This window comes from Trichophyton verrucosum (genome assembly GCF_000151505.1).
Source record: "Trichophyton verrucosum HKI 0517 chromosome Unknown contig00084_1.f1.exp, whole genome shotgun sequence".
NCBI lineage: Eukaryota > Fungi > Ascomycota > Eurotiomycetes > Onygenales > Arthrodermataceae > Trichophyton > Trichophyton verrucosum.
Genome location: NW_003315585.1, coordinates 1 through 17359, shown reverse-complemented (window position 1 = coordinate 17359; position 17359 = coordinate 1). Strand labels below are relative to the sequence as shown.

General features: G+C 47.8%; 8 protein-coding genes across 8 annotated transcripts; 3 read left to right on the top strand and 5 right to left on the bottom strand.

The window, feature by feature from the left end:
• Positions 1–117: 117 nt before the first annotated feature.
• TRV_00857 (uncharacterized protein) lies at positions 118–699 on the bottom strand (the record flags this gene model as incomplete). The annotated part of the gene is made up of 1 exon (XM_003024892.1): positions 118–699. One exon carries the CDS (start codon positions 697–699, stop codon positions 118–120), a length of 582 nt encoding a protein of 193 aa, XP_003024938.1.
• A 622-nt stretch (positions 700–1321) lies between these two features.
• On the top strand, positions 1322–3385 carry TRV_00856 (uncharacterized protein; the record flags this gene model as incomplete). The annotated part of the gene is made up of 1 exon (XM_003024891.1): positions 1322–3385. One exon carries the CDS (start codon positions 1322–1324, stop codon positions 3383–3385), a length of 2064 nt encoding a protein of 687 aa, XP_003024937.1.
• A 152-nt stretch (positions 3386–3537) lies between these two features.
• Positions 3538–4627, bottom strand: TRV_00855 (uncharacterized protein; the record flags this gene model as incomplete). Its single annotated transcript, XM_003024890.1, has 3 exons — positions 3538–3652; positions 3813–4561; positions 4625–4627. 3 exons carry the CDS (start codon positions 4625–4627, stop codon positions 3538–3540), a joined length of 867 nt encoding a protein of 288 aa, XP_003024936.1.
• A 1089-nt stretch (positions 4628–5716) lies between these two features.
• TRV_00854 (uncharacterized protein) lies at positions 5717–6301 on the bottom strand (the record flags this gene model as incomplete). Its single annotated transcript, XM_003024889.1, has 2 exons — positions 5717–6144; positions 6217–6301. The coding sequence occupies 2 exons, from the start codon at positions 6299–6301 to the stop codon at positions 5717–5719; spliced, it is 513 nt and encodes a 170-aa protein (XP_003024935.1).
• A 1103-nt stretch (positions 6302–7404) lies between these two features.
• On the top strand, positions 7405–9907 carry TRV_00853 (uncharacterized protein; the record flags this gene model as incomplete). Its single annotated transcript, XM_003024888.1, has 3 exons — positions 7405–7997; positions 8102–8162; positions 8216–9907. 3 exons carry the CDS (start codon positions 7405–7407, stop codon positions 9905–9907), a joined length of 2346 nt encoding a protein of 781 aa, XP_003024934.1.
• A 1584-nt stretch (positions 9908–11491) lies between these two features.
• On the bottom strand, positions 11492–12214 carry TRV_00852 (uncharacterized protein; the record flags this gene model as incomplete). The annotated part of the gene is made up of 2 exons (XM_003024887.1): positions 11492–11731; positions 11804–12214. The coding sequence occupies 2 exons, from the start codon at positions 12212–12214 to the stop codon at positions 11492–11494; spliced, it is 651 nt and encodes a 216-aa protein (XP_003024933.1).
• A 326-nt stretch (positions 12215–12540) lies between these two features.
• On the top strand, positions 12541–13188 carry TRV_00851 (uncharacterized protein; the record flags this gene model as incomplete). The annotated part of the gene is made up of 4 exons (XM_003024886.1): positions 12541–12610; positions 12682–12786; positions 12848–12897; positions 13075–13188. 4 exons carry the CDS (start codon positions 12541–12543, stop codon positions 13186–13188), a joined length of 339 nt encoding a protein of 112 aa, XP_003024932.1.
• Positions 13189–15212: 2024 nt separating this feature from the next.
• Positions 15213–15581, bottom strand: TRV_00850 (uncharacterized protein; the record flags this gene model as incomplete). The annotated part of the gene is made up of 1 exon (XM_003024885.1): positions 15213–15581. A coding segment is annotated over one exon (369 nt), but the record flags the coding sequence as incomplete, so codon positions are not given.
• Positions 15582–17359: the final 1778 nt, after the last annotated feature.

Genomic DNA, 17359 nt, shown 5'->3' with positions numbered 1-17359 from the left:
AGAGCAAACTAGATTTTTATTTCTAAGGTTTGGCTATATAATTGCATTGCGCCCTGTTTTATAACTCCTCCATTGCTCCTGTATCCTCTCAGTCCCCTATGTTTCCTTGGTTCCATTCTAGTTGTGGGCAACGTTTACGTTGATATGGCCGCCGTCAGAAAAGGAGATGATGTCACCGTTTCCAACACACTCGGTGTATCCGTGGTTGTAGCAGCAGTCAATGATTTCTTGGATTTTGTTGGCGACAGTAGTAGCATCGGTATAGCTGTTTACTGAGGGATGATCACCGGTACGGCGTAGTGTCAGTTTGGCGCTTCCATAGGTTGCAAATGTAGAGCCGCTTCTTCCAGAGACATGGTATTGCCCGCCGTATGCCTGAACAGCACCCTTAAGTCCAACGATATGGTCTCCCTTGGTGCCTTTCTGGTAAACACAGCTAACGTTGCTGGCAAAGGCAGTGGAGGCGTAGACCGTACTTATGATGGTCGCAGCGGTGAATTTCATTTTGTCGGTTGTTAGTTTCGGGAGTTCTATGCGATGATTAGAATATGTGAAAAGATTTTGCTTCAGGGGATGAGGTGGCTGTTCGTACATAGTGCGTATTCGGATATGGAGGTTGGTCTTTTTTACCCAAGCTGAAGATAATGATGAGAAAGAAGCTGCCAGATGAGGGTCCCGAATCTCTGCTTTTATAGACATCCCTGGGATACACCAACAACTATTGCACACTGAGAGGACTGGTGTAAGGTTGCCAGTTAACGAATAAGCTATAACAAATGGCTAGCAGGCGGACTAACTACTCCGACCCTGGCAAGCCATGATTTAATCTTAATCCACCGAGACTCACTCGAGCGTTTGCTGGTTCACTATGGCGTCTTCCGTTTTTACTCCCTTGATAGACAAACCTTATATTTGTGGAGACAACAGGATCAAGCTTTGCAGGTCCGTGCCAAATCTAATGAGCTTAACTCGACCGCTTATTGGAAGAACTACCCATCAACCTGCAAGGGTCGGGGCAAACCCCCGACAACAGTTGCAGCGAGGATGACATATATCACTTCTCCTACACAAAGAAAAGCTTCTTCACTTTGAAAGGGAGTCCAGCTCTATTCATTTGATAGTATATTCATTAGGCAAGAGGTAATGAATGAAGCGTTGTGAATACACATGTCCTCAGCCTAGTGGTTTATTCACTTCTAATCTATTCACTATTCATTAAGACAGCTATATATAACTAGCTGACTGCATCGCCGAGAATTCTAAACCTAGACACAACTAACAACCAATAACTAACCTTGAGTTGATACCGACAGCGACCAGAATGACCCGCCCACCTTCTCTTGGGGCTATGCCTCTAGATATTCTATGCATGGTCTGTGACTGCCTTGTGGACTGTGACCCAAGCAAGAAAAGCTTGTTTTCATTCTCTTTGACAAGCAAATGGTGCAATATTGCAGCAACGAGACAGAGGTTTAGGCGCGTCCCAATCTCCTTAGAAAGCAAGGAGAAACTAGCCGAGGACATGGAGCGATGGAGCCACATTCTAACCCCTCGTGGGTACATTGACTATGTGCAGGTCGTGAAGATAACCGGAAGTATCCATATTCGGGATATGAATTCTAACAGTGGAGAATGGCCACTCGGAGACATGAGCCTTGGGTACCATGAAGCAGACGATGAAAATGACGATGACGAGTGGGCCGCAGGTTATGATGACCAGAGCGACAGCGATTCAACATGGGAATATGGCGATAGGAAGGTCTTCTCTGATGTTGGTGAAAATCCATACTTGACAAATGAAGAGAGGCAGGCCCAGGAGGTTGCCTGGAGCCCCCTTGTACACTTCATCAAGAGCCTGTCAAGCCTCAAAGACTTTATTTACGCCTCCGAAGACCAAATTCCGCTCTGCGTACTGTTAGCACTACACCAGCGTCACCAAAGGAGCCGCCTTCACATGCACCACTTTATCCTCCACAGCCTCTTTCAGCCGGCTGACTATCCCCAGGATATAAGCCTAGAGGAATATACCCTTGCGACATCTCCATGCTTATATAGCATACGCGCACATCAGTCAGATTACGATATCCAGGGAAGAGTTTGTTATAACTCTGAAGCAATTCAACAAATGGTGGCTGGTTTAGCACCAAACTTGAGACATGTGTCCATGGCAGTTCCGAGCACTTTCATAAATATACAACGCAACCCGAAGCCAGCATGGCGTGGCTTTTTTATCAATAATCCACCAGAGCAAAATACCCCCAGGCCACTTGGACAGCTCCGGAGTCTATCCTTCAAATTCATAGAGAGCTTAACCCCTTCCACACTCCGCAAGTGGACTCGCTACACGGATTTCTCCAAGCTGCAAACCCTTCGAATAATGAGCGATGATGGTGTTGACATAGTCAGAATCCTTGATCAAATGGCAATGGAGGGGAAGTTTAGTTCCCTTCGCTCTCTCAACCTAAAATTATTTCTTTCCACTTTCGCAGACACCATAATCTTTGACAGGATTATGGCTGATTTTCTACGAAACCTGCCTCCCCTCAAGGAATTGAAATTGACTGGCTTTGTCACTGAACAGACGTTCAACGTTATCCTTGAAAAACATGGTAATACCCTGATTAAACTGGATTTCATTGCGTCTCGCGGATTTATGACAGGAGCGAGTTTATTTGTCCTCTACAATAGTGAGGTTCGAGAGATTCAGAGGCAATGCCCGAAGCTCCAGACGCTTGGCATTCTCATACCCCGTACCAACGGTAATAAGGACGAAGTAGATATCTACCAGACTTTGGGCATGTTTAAATGGTTGAAGCAATTAATCCTGAGGCTTGATTTTTCTAGCGTCATCCACTACAGGCATTCCTCGTCTATTGACCCCGGCATCGATAGCCTACGTATTAGTTCCAATGCAGTAGCAACCTTGGATCAGATGCGTGAAACGTTTAAAAACTGCGCCATTGACGCAAACCTCGCGCTTTCCATATTCCGGATGATAGCTACTGCCAACGGACTCAGATACCCTTCTAAATCCCCTTCGCTACAATACCTCAAACTTCAACCTTGGGGACATGGAGAATTCGGAAGTGGAGTATTCAACGGAGAACTTGGTGACATCACAAGATGGCTTGGTAGGTCTTGGCTCTGTACGAGGCCACAGGAGGATATGAATTTCGAGAAAGTGGTTATAAGAGAGGTTGACAAGAAATGGCGGATGCTTTTTGAGCCCAGGATCGAGGATATTTTTGCGTGGGGGAAGCACTTCTTTGAGCAATCTGCACAAGCTCGGTTTTATCAAAAGGTCTGGAAAAGTACCTGGCCGGGGCATGCAGATGGAAGGAAATGGACGGATGATTGGTCAAGTTGTCCGCTGCTGGAGGAATAGGTCCGCAACCAAGCGTTAACATTAAACACACCCTTTTCGAGGCTTTTCAATCGTTCCCCGCTTCCCATACTTTTTACTCTTCTTACTTTTTTTCAGAAGCAAGTGATACAAAGGACAACCAAAGTCTCATGTATACCTTTTAATAGTGTTTATTAGTCATAGTCATCATCATCATCATCATCATCAAGAAGCATGGAAACATAGAAAAGGAAATGCATTGATGCTGGCTTTGAACCTCCCAAAATTATTTTGCGTGTAAAAGTAGTTCTTCATAAAGCTCCGCAGGAATTTTTTGTACAATTAAAACGGTCAGAGCGATTGTTTCTTTTGCATCGATAGGCGGGAATGACCGGAGGATTTTGTTTGGACTACGTAAGAGTTAGGAAATGTACCCAGAATTAGAGTATTAGAGGCATAAGATATTTACCTCTGACTTGCCAAGATAATATCCCTCATCCGTATTAATTGTGCAACAATGCATAATATATTCAAATGCGGTCCGTAGGCGAAAAGAAAATCCCAAAGATGCAAAACCTCTGGTAGTGGGGGTGTACAAGCACACAGCGTAAGTACCGATGGGAATGCGTATAATTCGGCATGCATTCCCTTACTGAATAAGTGATTGGCTAACTTTGGCTCAACAACTTCTAGGCAACGATCCACTAACTTGACTCCTTTATGGACTCCGTCCATGGTACTTTTGGCATACCCGGGACATTCACGGGTGATAAAGTGGTGGAACAGCGCGAACGCTTCCACTTCGCTTCGTGATGCATAAAGGAACGGTGCGCATAAGACATTCATCCCCTGCACATATATTGCAGCGGAATCCGATGGGTTCGGACTTTGGCCATCAATAGCGGCAGCATGACCATCGGGGAGGAAGACGGATGAAGTTCTTCTCGAGTTTGACTGCTGCGAAGGAGAAAGCTGGCGCGAAGAAGTTCCTGTTTTGGAGTCATGTATCTTCCATGCCACGGCATTGAGAAGTCGTATAAGACTTGCTTCGGTAACTCTCCGTTTAAATAATGGATCAGTGGCTAGGGTTCGGAATGTGTCATTACGGATCTTGGTATATGCCGGTGACCGACCCCGGTGGACAAGGGAGAGGTATTCGTCTGTTGGGAGAGGAGGTATATCGAGGAGGGCGAGCCAAACGTATATACGGTGAGTTGACTTCAATCATGGAACATTAGCACAGTGACCCTACGCCCTCTTAGGATGAGTGATTTCGCTTACCATCCCATCGTTATCCGCATCGACTCTTGTGGACAGAATCAGGTACCGCAACTCTTCAAGCCCAATCGCAATATTGTTATTCGGAGGGCCCTCTCTCAAGAGATTTTCAAGGCCAGAACGCCTAGTGAGATAGCCAATGGACCCTGATTTTCGATTGACACTGGGTCGTTTGCGTGGTTGCGCAGCTCCAGGCGCAGCTCCAGTAACATCGCTATTAGACCTCCCACGGCCATGAGTTGTTGCAGGTGTCGTTGCGGCAGTTACTGGCTGCTCCGACGTCTGCTGTGCCGATGCCTCTCGGGTGTTAATGCTCGTTGTATTTCGGAAGATCGGAGGTCGGGAGCCTACGGCCGGGCTACTCGAATGTGTCGATAGTGTCTGGTGTGATTGGAATCTGCGTAATGTTCTAGTGGGTTGAGGTGGCTGCAGTCCGCCTGATACTGCGGGGACGCGAGGTTGGGATGGTTGAGGCATCCTGTCAGAAACGGCAGACCCCGTTACCAGGGCCGTGTAGTAGGCGCCAGATAATGCCCTTGGAGCACGTATATGTGAGTGGCTTTCAATAACTAGACGGCGATATGCAAAGGGCTGGCTGGCATGCAAGTCATGGATTTTTTTTTCCCTTTACCCCTGCCCTGAAAACCGAAAACCAGCCTCATCGCGACTATTTTTGCCCAGCGCGTCGGGCGATCCAGCCAACTTTCTGGGGGTCGCTTCCAAGGTTCCAGTTTATAGTGGTCACGTGGTGATGTTAGAGAAGATTTAGGTGGTCTTGGCACTATTCAAGCTTATTTAGAGTTTAAAAGGGGTGTGTCGGCGCGCAGTTAAGACCAAGGGGGGGAAAACGACGACAGAGCAGGGGGCCGCCGATAACAGGAGCGGATAGTTGATGATCTATACAGGGTGAAGAAGTTTTAGATATGAACACGGCCGCGAGCCGGTTTGTGGTATCAGGTACGCCATGAAAACAGCGCAAGACATAGTATAGTGGTTTGGTCATTATATTATTCACAACTATAAACATTAAAAGCGACGCTACCCAGCTGCCGATGCAATTAATACTATCACGTTATGGTAATCCACGGATGATATTCAGCTTTCCTTCGATTTTGATTTGTCTGCCTTTGGGTCTCCCGGGCCACCAGTTAAACTTCCAACAAACTCCTCATACCTGAACACTTCGGCTCGACTTCTCGACCCCGTAAGAGAGGAAGTTTTCCCTTTATTACCAAATGCGCGTCTGCCGGTGAATCCCTGTATGACTTCGTTTATTTCGCTCTCTGTCAACGGTCTCTCGTCTCCTTCGGGGCTGGTGTGGAGTAAAGCATCTCGAAGCTCTGCCAGGTCAATCTGACCACTGTCATCTTCGTCAAATGCTGCAAAGGCGTTAAGGAGCTCTTGAGAAGACGATAGTGGTGCTAGATGGGTAGCGATCTGGTTTAAGTAGGTTGGAAGGTTGATGGATCGCGGGCCGTTTGGCGGAAAGTATGCGCCTGTTGCCAAAGAAGACGAATCTTCGCCTAAACAAGCATGAGTCAGCAAGACAAAATAGCCCGGGGATAGATCAAATGTCAAAAAGTTGACCAACTAACCAAGGTTGTTTAAAGCATCGGCTACATCTTCCCTGTTTACTTGGCCATCGTTATCACGATCTAGTACCTGGAAAGCCTCACGCATCTCCCGCAGCTGTGCCGGAGGTATCTTGCTCAGCAGATCGTTGTTTTTTGGCGACCTTTCAGGTGTTTGGGGCCTTCCCATAGCTGAAAACCGATCTTGAGCATTGGCTCCTTTTGTAGGTGAAAGTTGCGGTGATCTGGGGCCAGGGGAGGATCGTAGTCCGTTGCTACCGTTCGTAAATACATCTCCATTCTCTCTTTCTAGTGCTTGGAAATGGCTCAATTTGCTCGGGGAATGTGTCGGGGTGGTTCCTCTGCTACTCGGGCTTCCGGGTATATTTGGCCGAATCACGGGTCCGGGTGATGAAGGGGGCGGTGAAGAGACAAACGACTGGCGCCGGAAGGGAGAGGAACGGGGGGATCCGAAGGAGAGAGGCGACGGCTTATATGGCGTTGTGTTTGGCGTACCCTACAGTCGTTGTCAGTATGTAATGAATGACTTGGACTATGAGCACCAAATTAAGCCTACCATTCTTCCTTTCTGCTTTGACTAGGAGCAATTATTAACAATGATGGGGTGGGTAATCGAATAGTGGCCGTATAGTTATTGGTGCAGTGGTCGTCTCAATTCTTGTTGCTTGCGGTTCGCTTCCTTCAATGTTATCTTGCCTTTGATAAGCCCAAGTCATGATGCACTATCCGAGAGCCCAAAGCGGAAATCAACAAACATTGGACCGGATAAATAATTTCCCCTTGTCCGGGCGCAAAAATATTATTCCGGTCCACGTTTATCTTAGTCATCAACACCATGTGAAGGCGCCAGGTCAGCCAATCCCAACCCTGCCTGCTGTTCGCCTCGATAGCCGCGAGTGCAAAAGAAACCAAGAAAAGGGACCCTCTGCTTGTGGATGGCGCATCGCATGGAGAGAGAGAGAGAAAGCTGTTCCTGGGGCGTCCCTAAATGTTCCTTGATCCACGCATGCTTCTGATGGATTGATAGCCAACACTCGATAAGCGCATTGCGTCAATAGCGAGGTATGTTGAAATACGTTGACTTATGCGCCCAAGGTGACTGCCATGAGATTAACCATCTTGCTCTACTGTAGAATGCAATTTCTCATTTCTGCCCCTTTAATCCTCTGATTATACCACCAATATTCAATCATGGCGAACTCCTTGGCCAGACGGCCCTCCACCAACGGCTCTTCTCACGACCGAGGCACCTCATTCACCTCCATCCCCCCCTCATCTATATCCCCGCATCAGTCCGTTTCCATTGGACCAAGGAAGAACCGATCGCAGACGTCTCTCAGCCACAAATCAATTGGAAGCTCTGGGGAATCCTCACAGCGGCGATCTGTACATTCCTATGGCAGCTTTCAGGCACAGAAACGGAGGTACAAGTCGCAGTACCCCGCTGACTCTCCAGAACCGCATGTCGAGTACATTCTCGTTGCCTCATTTGATGTAGACCGGGGGCCTATTATGGAGCATCAGTATCCTAGTGCCATTAGTGGCGATGAGAGCATGCTGGCAGAGCTCATGTTACCTGATCAAACACACGTTCGCAGCCAGGATTGGACGATCTTCTTTTTGCACAAGGATAATGGTGGGCCTGAAGAAGACCCTGAATTTGGGGAAGATAAGGATGGGGATGACGAGCAAGACGAAGAAAAAAATCAAGATGACCTATCTCAGGAGTATCCGGAGGAAGATGATGCCGGGAGTGCGGGCATGGATGATGAACCACCCCTGATGTACGTCCTTAATCTTGTGAATACAAAACAGGACACATCAGTTAAACGGTATTGTCAACCACATTATGCGTTTTACCTATGAGTTGATATACTGACAGACACAGTGGCGCAATGGTTAAAGCAATGGCAATATGCACAAGGCACTCCTTTCTGCATATATACAAGGTTCGTTCTCCCCAGTTGGCTACAGTCGGGCCTCCACTAACGAATTCCCATAGCCACTGCTACTCCTTGCCTTAGAAGATTATTTCAAACACCCATTCCCGGAAACTCTGGCCAAATTATATGATTCTCTCAATGCTATGGATCTTTCATTGATGCCGTGTCTTTCATACCTTGAACGACACATACTCCAGTCAACTGAGACAAAAGATCTCTTTGTGGAAAAGTTCGAAAGGATGATTAAACAGAGGCTTGCAGACGAACGAGCAGAGCTCGAACGTCAAGGCATTGATCCTCAAAAGGCTGGGCCTCCATCCCGATATACCGTGCCTCGCGACACTCATGAGTTTGAATCTAAGATCGTCTACAACGACATTGCAATTCCGGTCAAGGTCCCTACAGCAATCTCCCCAGAAACCGTGGGTGATTTTTCCTTGGTCAAACTGATACAGACATTTGCAGGTCCCCATGCTGCCTCCCCACAACCTTTTGCTCTGCACCCACATCTAACAAGCAGCGGACCTTTCACACATCCCATAATTGTGCTGGTAAATGCTCTGCTCACTCAGAAACGTGTTATATTCCTGGGGCATAATCGGCCATCTGGAGAGGTTGCTGAAGCTGTCCTTGCAACATGTGCCCTTGCTTCAGGAGGAACACTACGGGGGTTCACTCGCCATGCCTTTCCATACACGGACTTGACAAAAATTGATGAGCTTATTAAAGTGCCTGGTTTTGTGGCCGGTGTCACAAATCCGACATTTGCGAACCATCATGAATGGTGGGATCTTCTTTGTGACCTCCCTAGCGGACGGATGAAGATTAGCAACCGTGTTGAGGCTGCTCCCGTAACGGAAGGGATGCAGTATTTCCAACCACAAAACCAAAATTCCTCCTCGTCTCTACTCGGCAGCTCCTCCAACCCTCCGGACCTTACTGGCGATGTGCAGTTTATGGATGATATCCTTAAGAGCATAGCTTCGAGACATAGTGAAGGTGTTATCCGGGCCAAATGGCGTGCCTATATCAACAAATTCACAAGAATATCTGCCACCTTTGAGGAAATAGTCTACGGGGCAACTGCTCTTGATATAGTGGGGCCTGATGAACCCCCGCCAGATTCATCTCCAATGCGTGAACGCTCAGGAGAATCAACTCTACGCGGACACGGATACGTTTGGGTCGATGAAGCCACCAAACAACGTGAACTCGCCGCTTGGGTACCGCGAATTGAAGGGTGGAGGAACACCCGATCATATTACTACTTTATTCAAGACACTGCAACAATGCATCTTGTTGGAAAGCCATTGAAGGGTCTAGATGTCCAACATCACCATGATCGACTACGGACACTCAAGCTGAGCGATGTGGATGCTAAGGCAGTATATGTTGCATTTTCGAAATCCATCAAAGATTACAATTCTATCTGCCAACTTCTTTCAGTTATACCAGAAACACAGGCCGGGCTCTTCTATCTCTCTATGGGCCTCTTTCACAATGACTCGGTAGTTCGCAATGCTACTGTTGATTTACTTGATAGAATATCTGTTCATGAAGCCGGTCGGCATTTCTGGGCTCAGCTCAGTCGGTTTGCAAGGCTAGCTTACTATCGAATCAAGCGCGACAAGGAAAGGGAAGTAGCTAGCCCCTTATCCTCCCCTTTTGATGACAACACGTCGCACAGCATAGTCGGGGTGGCCGTGAGCCATACTTCAGTTGGAACCAAAAAGGGAGTTCGACGAAGCTGAGGAAAAAAAAAAGAAAAGGAAAAAAAAAAAAGGCATGTTTAATGAATAGTTTTTGTGTTTGTTCCAATATTTACGAAGCACATAATTTCTCAGTTCTGAGGCATCTATCTTCCCTTAAATCCCTACCCTTCCACAACACCCTGGTTTGGTTACCTATCCCGCCATGTATTCATAGTGAGACTACCCCCTGTCATCTTTGAGTTATGATCACCATTTGTATATCAACGTCAAAATACTACGGAAGCAGGTGTGCTTGATTCTTATCTAGCACCAAAAGTTGAATATGACAATATCAATGCTCAATGCCGACAAGTTTTACAAAGCTGTAGAATACCAATTGGTATGTGATCAGCAGACACTTAGGGCGCTGTACACTAGTATTTGATAGAATGGATAGCCGCCGTTATGCCATCTATAGCAACCCCTTGGTATTGTTCTACTAGCCATGAAAAAGCCGGTTCAAACGCCTGACATGATAATAAAGTGTAACGTGGACTATCAAAGTGATAGCTAGAGGGTCAATGCAAAATATAACTCCTCCGGCAACAGGTACCAGGAGTCTCAAAATTCTAGCTTTCAATGTGATCGGGCAGGAAAGTAATTTAGGGTACCCGATAGCCATTGGATAGGGGTTAACGCCCTTTCACAATCAGTGCACCCTCCCACTCCAGTGTTCGTAAAACTCAACATACCATGTACCCTGCAACACATCAAAACCGGCTATTGCCCTTGCAGCCTTACCGCTCTTTCATTAATGAACATCTCTGCTAGATCTTGGTCATGCCAACACTCCATGGGTCTGACAGACAGCACTGTCACAATAACGCCACACTCAGGCCCGCCCAGCCGTGATGAGATAGTATCAAGTTCTTAACACGGTACTTGATCCTTCTCGGCATCTGTCTTGCCTCCATAGCCGGTTCATAGCCGAAACACTCACCAAGCAAAGCGGGTGGCTGCATTCAGCTTGTACTCCCCAGCTATCATTAACTGGCCCAAGAGTCAAGCCCAAGTCAATTGCCGTAGGTGAACGGGAGACGATAGGGTATCAAGATAAGCTCTTTTCTCTTGCTTTAATTCTATCCCCTCGTTTTCTTCAACATTCCAGGAATGGTTAATCTTTCCCTTAGACTTCGTACTATATAGTTATCCTGGGACCAATTAACTTCAATCAACCAAATGAAATAACTGGTGGCGACCTTTTTTTCCCCCTTTTTTGTAGGGAAATGGCAAACGCCACCTTTTTTTGTATCTGAACTGTTGAAGTCGAGGCGCTGTGGAAGAGATTTAACCGAATGATTTCCGAGTATTAGGAAAATATACGATGAGTTGTTAACGGTCAGGAGTTCAGTGTAGTCAGGCACAGCTGGATGTACGGATTGCACAGAGGATATTCATGTTAGCCAGGTGGTTCATAGTACTTAATCAGCTCTGTAGAGCCTATGGGGAGTGTTCCGTACCAGAACATAGTAGGGTTCTCATCGACTATCAAATAGTTGACCTTCCAATCTAGTGTAGCAGCGGCGCAAATAATGCAGGCTACGTTGGGTTCCTTGTCTGCTTTTTTTTATTGTATTTCTTGGGCTACCTCTCCTCCATCCTTTTTATCATGATATTTATTCCTTCTATCACCACTTCCCACTCGATCTTGTGTATTCTCTCCTTGAGTGCCTCCAGATCTTCATCCACACCTTTTATAAATGGGATCTCGCGTATCAGGATTGGCTCGCCCATATCAACCTCTGCAATGACTTTATGGATCATGACTCCTGTCTTATCAATTTTGCCTTCTAGCCATGCTTCTTGGGCGCGTTCAATGGCATGCTACCGCCCGGAATTAGAATATTAAGCAATCATAGCTAAACAAAGTCCCATGTGGGAAGCCTCATGACTTACAGTTCCGTTGAATGCGCCCGGTAGTGCGGGGTGCAGATTTATAGTATCCAAGCCTGCCTTTGCCATTGGATCCAGGAACTTCTTTGATAGCACATACATAAAACCTAGACAGACAACAAGGTCAGGCTTATCGTCCAGTACTATCCGTGCCAACTCGGTGTCATATTCCTCCCGAGCTTTCTTTACACCCTCTTCCGTGTTTGGATGTTTTTTCTTGTATGTTAGTAGGTTATGGTATACGGTAGGTATGCCGGCTTTCTTTGCCCTCTCGAGGCCATATGCGTCTTTCCGGTTCGACAGCACTCGCACAACTGTTGCGGGAAGAGTTTTGGCGTCAATGGCATCGATCACGGCTTGGAGGTTGGTGCCGCTCCCGGATATGAGAATTGTGAGGCGCGTAGGGGAATCCATCCTATCTTCAGTGGCCCTTCTTACAGGTCGTGTCATCAGTATCGCAAATAATGAAAACTTCCAATAATATTATCAAAAATGCGCTTCGAACTTTTTCGACCCCGCCAGTTGTTTATCCCTAGATTACGTAAGAGTGACATCACGTGTAGATTATATAGTAATATCTTAGTCATCAAGCGCACTTTCGCTTATTTTTTTCTTTCCACGAAACGATCTTTTTTTTTTATTTTCTCTTTCTTTCGTTCGTTTGACCAGCAAGCATCAACAACGTCCAGTCAACGCGACCTTCTTTCGACAACGAGGACAGACAGCAGACATCCGTCGCAATGGCCAAGGCTAAGAAGACCACCGATACCCTCTCCTCGCGCCTTGCGCTTGTGATGAAGTCCGGCAAGGGTATGTTGCTGCGCCTCGAGACGTGTGAAGAAGATGTTTATGCAGAAAGCTAACGAGCTGAATCATGACAGTCACCATGGGATCCAAGTCTACCCTCAAGACCCTCCGCTCTGGCAAGGCCAAGCTCATTCTCATCGCCGGAAACTGCCCACCTCTGCGCAAGTCCGAGCTCGAGTGTAAGTTATCATCAGACTGGCGAGAATATCAAGACCTGACGCTGACCGATTGCGTATATAGACTATGCTATGCTTGCCAAGGTCCCAGTCCACCACTTCCACGGAAACAACGTAAGTACTCAATCGCCTATATCTCCTTGTTGAAAACCAAAAAAAGAAAAAAAGAAAATCCTGGAAAAAAAGTGAAGTACTCGATGCGCGTATTCGTTCAGAATACGCGTGTGGAGGAAAATACGCAATAAGACAGCTCTATCTCCTCCATTTGCTCTGCGAAGAAGTTACACGTAGTGGACTATCTCTATGGTGACTTTGGAGAGTAGTAGTTGCTCTGAGAAGGGATTTCCCTCCCACATGCTATTTTTGTATACCATGTGCTGGGATATTGCTGGAGAGCTTGGCTAACCGCTTGGAACGTTGATTACGTTCGCCCGTATAGATTGAACTTGGAACTGCCTGCGGTAAACTTTTCCGCTGCTCTACCATGGCCATCCTCGACGCTGGTGACTCCGACATCTTGACCCGCGAGGCATAGATGTGCATTGATGTGCGCTGATGTGCTCGGGGCTCATGGCTGCTATGACCAAACGCTAAAGAAACCCCACGCCTGGCTAGGCTGAGAGCGGGAGGGATGAAGGAAGAAAGAAGAAAATATCTGCTGGCGTGCATCGTTTAGCTGTTGAGTCGAATGCCCAAGGAGGGATAAGAGTAGCGCTTCGTCAGCTACTCTCGGCTCTGCTCTCTCTCTTTTGCCTGCAACCTGCTCTGTATTAGTAGCCTCTCTCCAGCACCGAGCGGACCAAAAAAAAGAAACAAAAAACGATACAAAAAGTTATCCAAGCTCCTGCATTGCAACCACCTGGCAGACATCTTTTCCTCTTTGCTGACCATGCGTCTTGGACCGGGGGGGTTCTGTTAGCAATGGCACTGCTCTCCCATGCCACGCTCTGCTCCCACCTTGGGGGTTCAAACTGAAGCAAGGGGTTCATGAGGTTATGATAAATGATTATATTTAGATACCAATCAACGGTTTCCACAAGCGATCAGCTGACCATGTCATCTCGCTCAACCCCTTCGCTGCTTGTAGAATGCTTGAAGCTGTCGTAGAACTATGTATGTACGTACAACGGAGCTAGTAGCTGGCTACCATGTCTCTGTAGTTTACTTGGGCGATAGATAAGACTTGCCCGGCGCTGGCCATCGCGCATTCAAGCAGAGGATGGATGGATGGATGGATGGACTAATGCAGGCGCTGACAAAAACAGAGTCATCTGTAGCTACACGAAGATGACGACGCCGCTGCTTTTTGATCATCTGCCGCTGCGTCCTCCTTTCTTTTTACCCGAAAAGGCCGAGAAGGCGAAGGAACCGGTCGTCGCATGTATGTATGCGCCGAGATGGCTGAAAAGGGGGGAGAGAGACGATGAGTAAAAGAGGCAGCCTGCGTATGCCCGCATGTCGTACTGCAGGCAGATACATACCTAAGTAGGGGGGGGGGGATTCTCTGCTTCCTCGCTGTACGACCAAAGGTCCTCCTCCTCCTCTTCTGGTGCTCGCCGTGACCAGGGACCGCGCAAATGCCGATAGTCCTCGCCTCGGAAAAGCTGCATTTTCGAGGCTGAAACGGCTGGTCAGCTTGTCCATCCAGGCATCGGCCCCAGCTAGTTAGTGCCATGCGCCCTGCAAAGCCACGGCTAAACGGAAGAGGCATATGAACCTCATCTTTCTTCAAAATAAAAAAAACAACTTCAGGGAAAACGCACACCAAGAGTTACATTCGCTAGAGGCCATCAAGCCCAGCCTCAAGGGCTAGGCAGTGCCTCCTCCCCCCGGGGCTGACCGGCCTTCGCAGGGCATATCTCCGCCGACAAATGGTCCGAAGAGGCCTGCTGTCACACATGTTCTTTTTCATTTTTTCAATTCCTCAATTCTCAGGCTGTGGATGGCCCTAATCATTTGGCTTCTCTCCTGCAAGCGAAAGGGGAGTCAAGGTAAAAAATATCCTCGTCCTGAAAAGTTGGCGAGCCTGGTTTTCAACACGGAGAATGAACCACGGAGATCCTCCAGCAGCCCTATCCTGGCCTGGGCCGAGCCTTGGGTCCTTCTGAGGGGCTTCAGTCTGGGGCATGGGTCTGGCTCAAATCCACGCTATATCCAACCGTTGGAAAAGGGCTGGCTGGGGGGGTCTCGATGGACTCAGGAGCAAAAAAAAGGGTTGCCGCCACGTTTTGAGAAAGCAAGATAATTGGGTCCCTTTCTTTTCTCGCGAGGAAAACATTCCCATTCCTGGCAGTCTGTTTATATCCTTCGGGGCCATCGAGGTCGTTTTTGCAAGCTAGCTTTTGCCCTAGGCAGGGTGGGAGGCCTTGATATAAGTTGGTCCATTGAGTTCCGACGCTTCGCTTGTTGCCCGCCGCGCGTGGGAGTTATTAATAAAATCTCTTCACCCGGCAGCCTGTGTGCTGGATACTCTCCCGCCGCCTGCTCTTTGGGATCTCGCTGGCTGGCCTCAAAATAAAATAAAATAAAAATGGCCAAGCAGGCCCAGCAGTAGTGGGAGACGGTGGCGCTGGGCCATCCCAGATATTCAGACCGTATTTCATGCTGCCTGGGGCGCCCGTTTGCTTAGCCCGCCAAAAAGACGGAGAAGAAGCAAAGAAGACCGCTCTTTTTTCTTTTCTTTTCTTTTTTCCTCTCTCTCTTCGTGCTTCATCTTTGATCACAATTTTTGTTGGATCGATAGTTGGGTTCGTCCCTTTTTTGGGTTCCTGTTCCTGCGGCAATGGGCTGGCTGGTTCCTGAGGCGTTGGCAGACGGTAAAAGCAACTAGCACTGACTAGTTGAGGGTGAAATTTGCAAATGCACCGGCCATGGCTGGTGCAATGTGTCATGAAGAGAGAAAAAAGAAGGAAGTGGACTGATTTATTGAATCGACCGAGTTGATTAATGATCACTCGCCTCAATACCGAACAAGCGAAGAAACGACACCACGATGCCACGAGTGGATGGAGCAGAAGGCAAGGCAAGGGAAGGGGACGGGAATCGGGGGCCGAGACAAAGATATTATCTCGAATCCTCCTCTGGCCTGGCCGGCCATGCTCAGCTTCTTGTCTGGGGGTCTCCTCCGCCCACGCTCCATACAGTTAATTATCCTTCTGGGGGATTTTTCCAGTTTTATTTTAATTTTAATTTTAATTTTTTATATATTTTAGTTATCAGTGGCAGGAAAGAAGACGACGGATGGAGCAATGGGATATGCATTTTTTTTTTTTTCGCTTCGCTGGTGCCATGTATGTATCCTCCTGCCCACCCCTGGAGAAGATGAGGAGTTATGTGCATATATCTGACGTCCAACCTTATGATCAAGGGGGAAACGTTTCTCCCGCTGCTGGCCATGATGGATCTTCTGCGGGAGGGGTGCATATTGCATGGGAAGAGAGGGGGAAGGGGGGCTGTTTTGGTAGGTGATGAGTTGGCAGCAACGATATATATTAATAAATATACGTCTGGGTGGGCGGAGATGTTCTAACCCCAGCAATCTCCAATGCCACTCCAGAGTATATTTTTACATTTTTTTTTTGGCCTTGTATGTTACTCCAGTTAACTTCTCCTCGTTGGATCATCCCCCAGAGTCGGAGGGGAGTGGCATCTCCATGCGCTCCCCCATACCCCCAGGCCAGGTCAGGTCGACAGCAACCACCCCCGCGAACCGCCGGCCGGGGAACGTGAATATCCCATCCGATCGTAAATGCATATCCTGTCCTAGTAATCATCGACATAAAAGAGACGAGATGACGGAATTCGATCTCCAAATTCCCTCTCCTGACCATTAAAACTAACTACCGGATATCTCCCCTGTCTAAAGGGGCCTGTGATCTGCAAACTCCGACAACCTGCTCTGGAGGATACGGCTATCTCCGTACGGCCTATTTGCTCTGTAATCTCATATAGACGGGTATGGAGGTGCTAGTAAGTGCTAGTAAACCGGTTCATGTCATTGCTAGCGGCGCTATACAGGCGAGGGGCACTGGAGAACTTGGTGGCAGCCGCAGCTTATCTCTCCTCCTCCCCCTTCCCCTTCCCCCTGTTGACCAGAATCACTATATCGGCATGTATGCAAGTGCGTCTTCAGGCGAAGATGCATCCAGGTTACCCTGCATCATGAGGACTTTTTGCTCTTTGTATAGCAATGCTCTGTAGCTTTGCCGAGACAGGTAATCCTCAGTCGATGCATATAATAACGTATCTGTCGATCAGCCAGACAACACAGGCCAGCAGAGGTCACGGTCCGCTTCCCGCTCAACCATATTCCGTGTCATGGCCCTCTTATATTTCCTTTTTTTTTTTTTTCCTCCTTTTATTTTCTTTCCTCTTTGCTGGTCGGCAATTGAAGAGGATCATGGCTGGTGGTACACGGATGGATTCTGCGTCCTTTGTCCTAGATAGGCAACCAGCGTCGCCCGGCCCGAGCGAACTATATGGACGGCTCTTTAGTTAGTCTGTCTAGCAGCGTCTTGAACGCCTCAGCATGAAGTCAAAAAGCAAGCAAGCATAAAGCATCTAGTTAGGAAAAAGG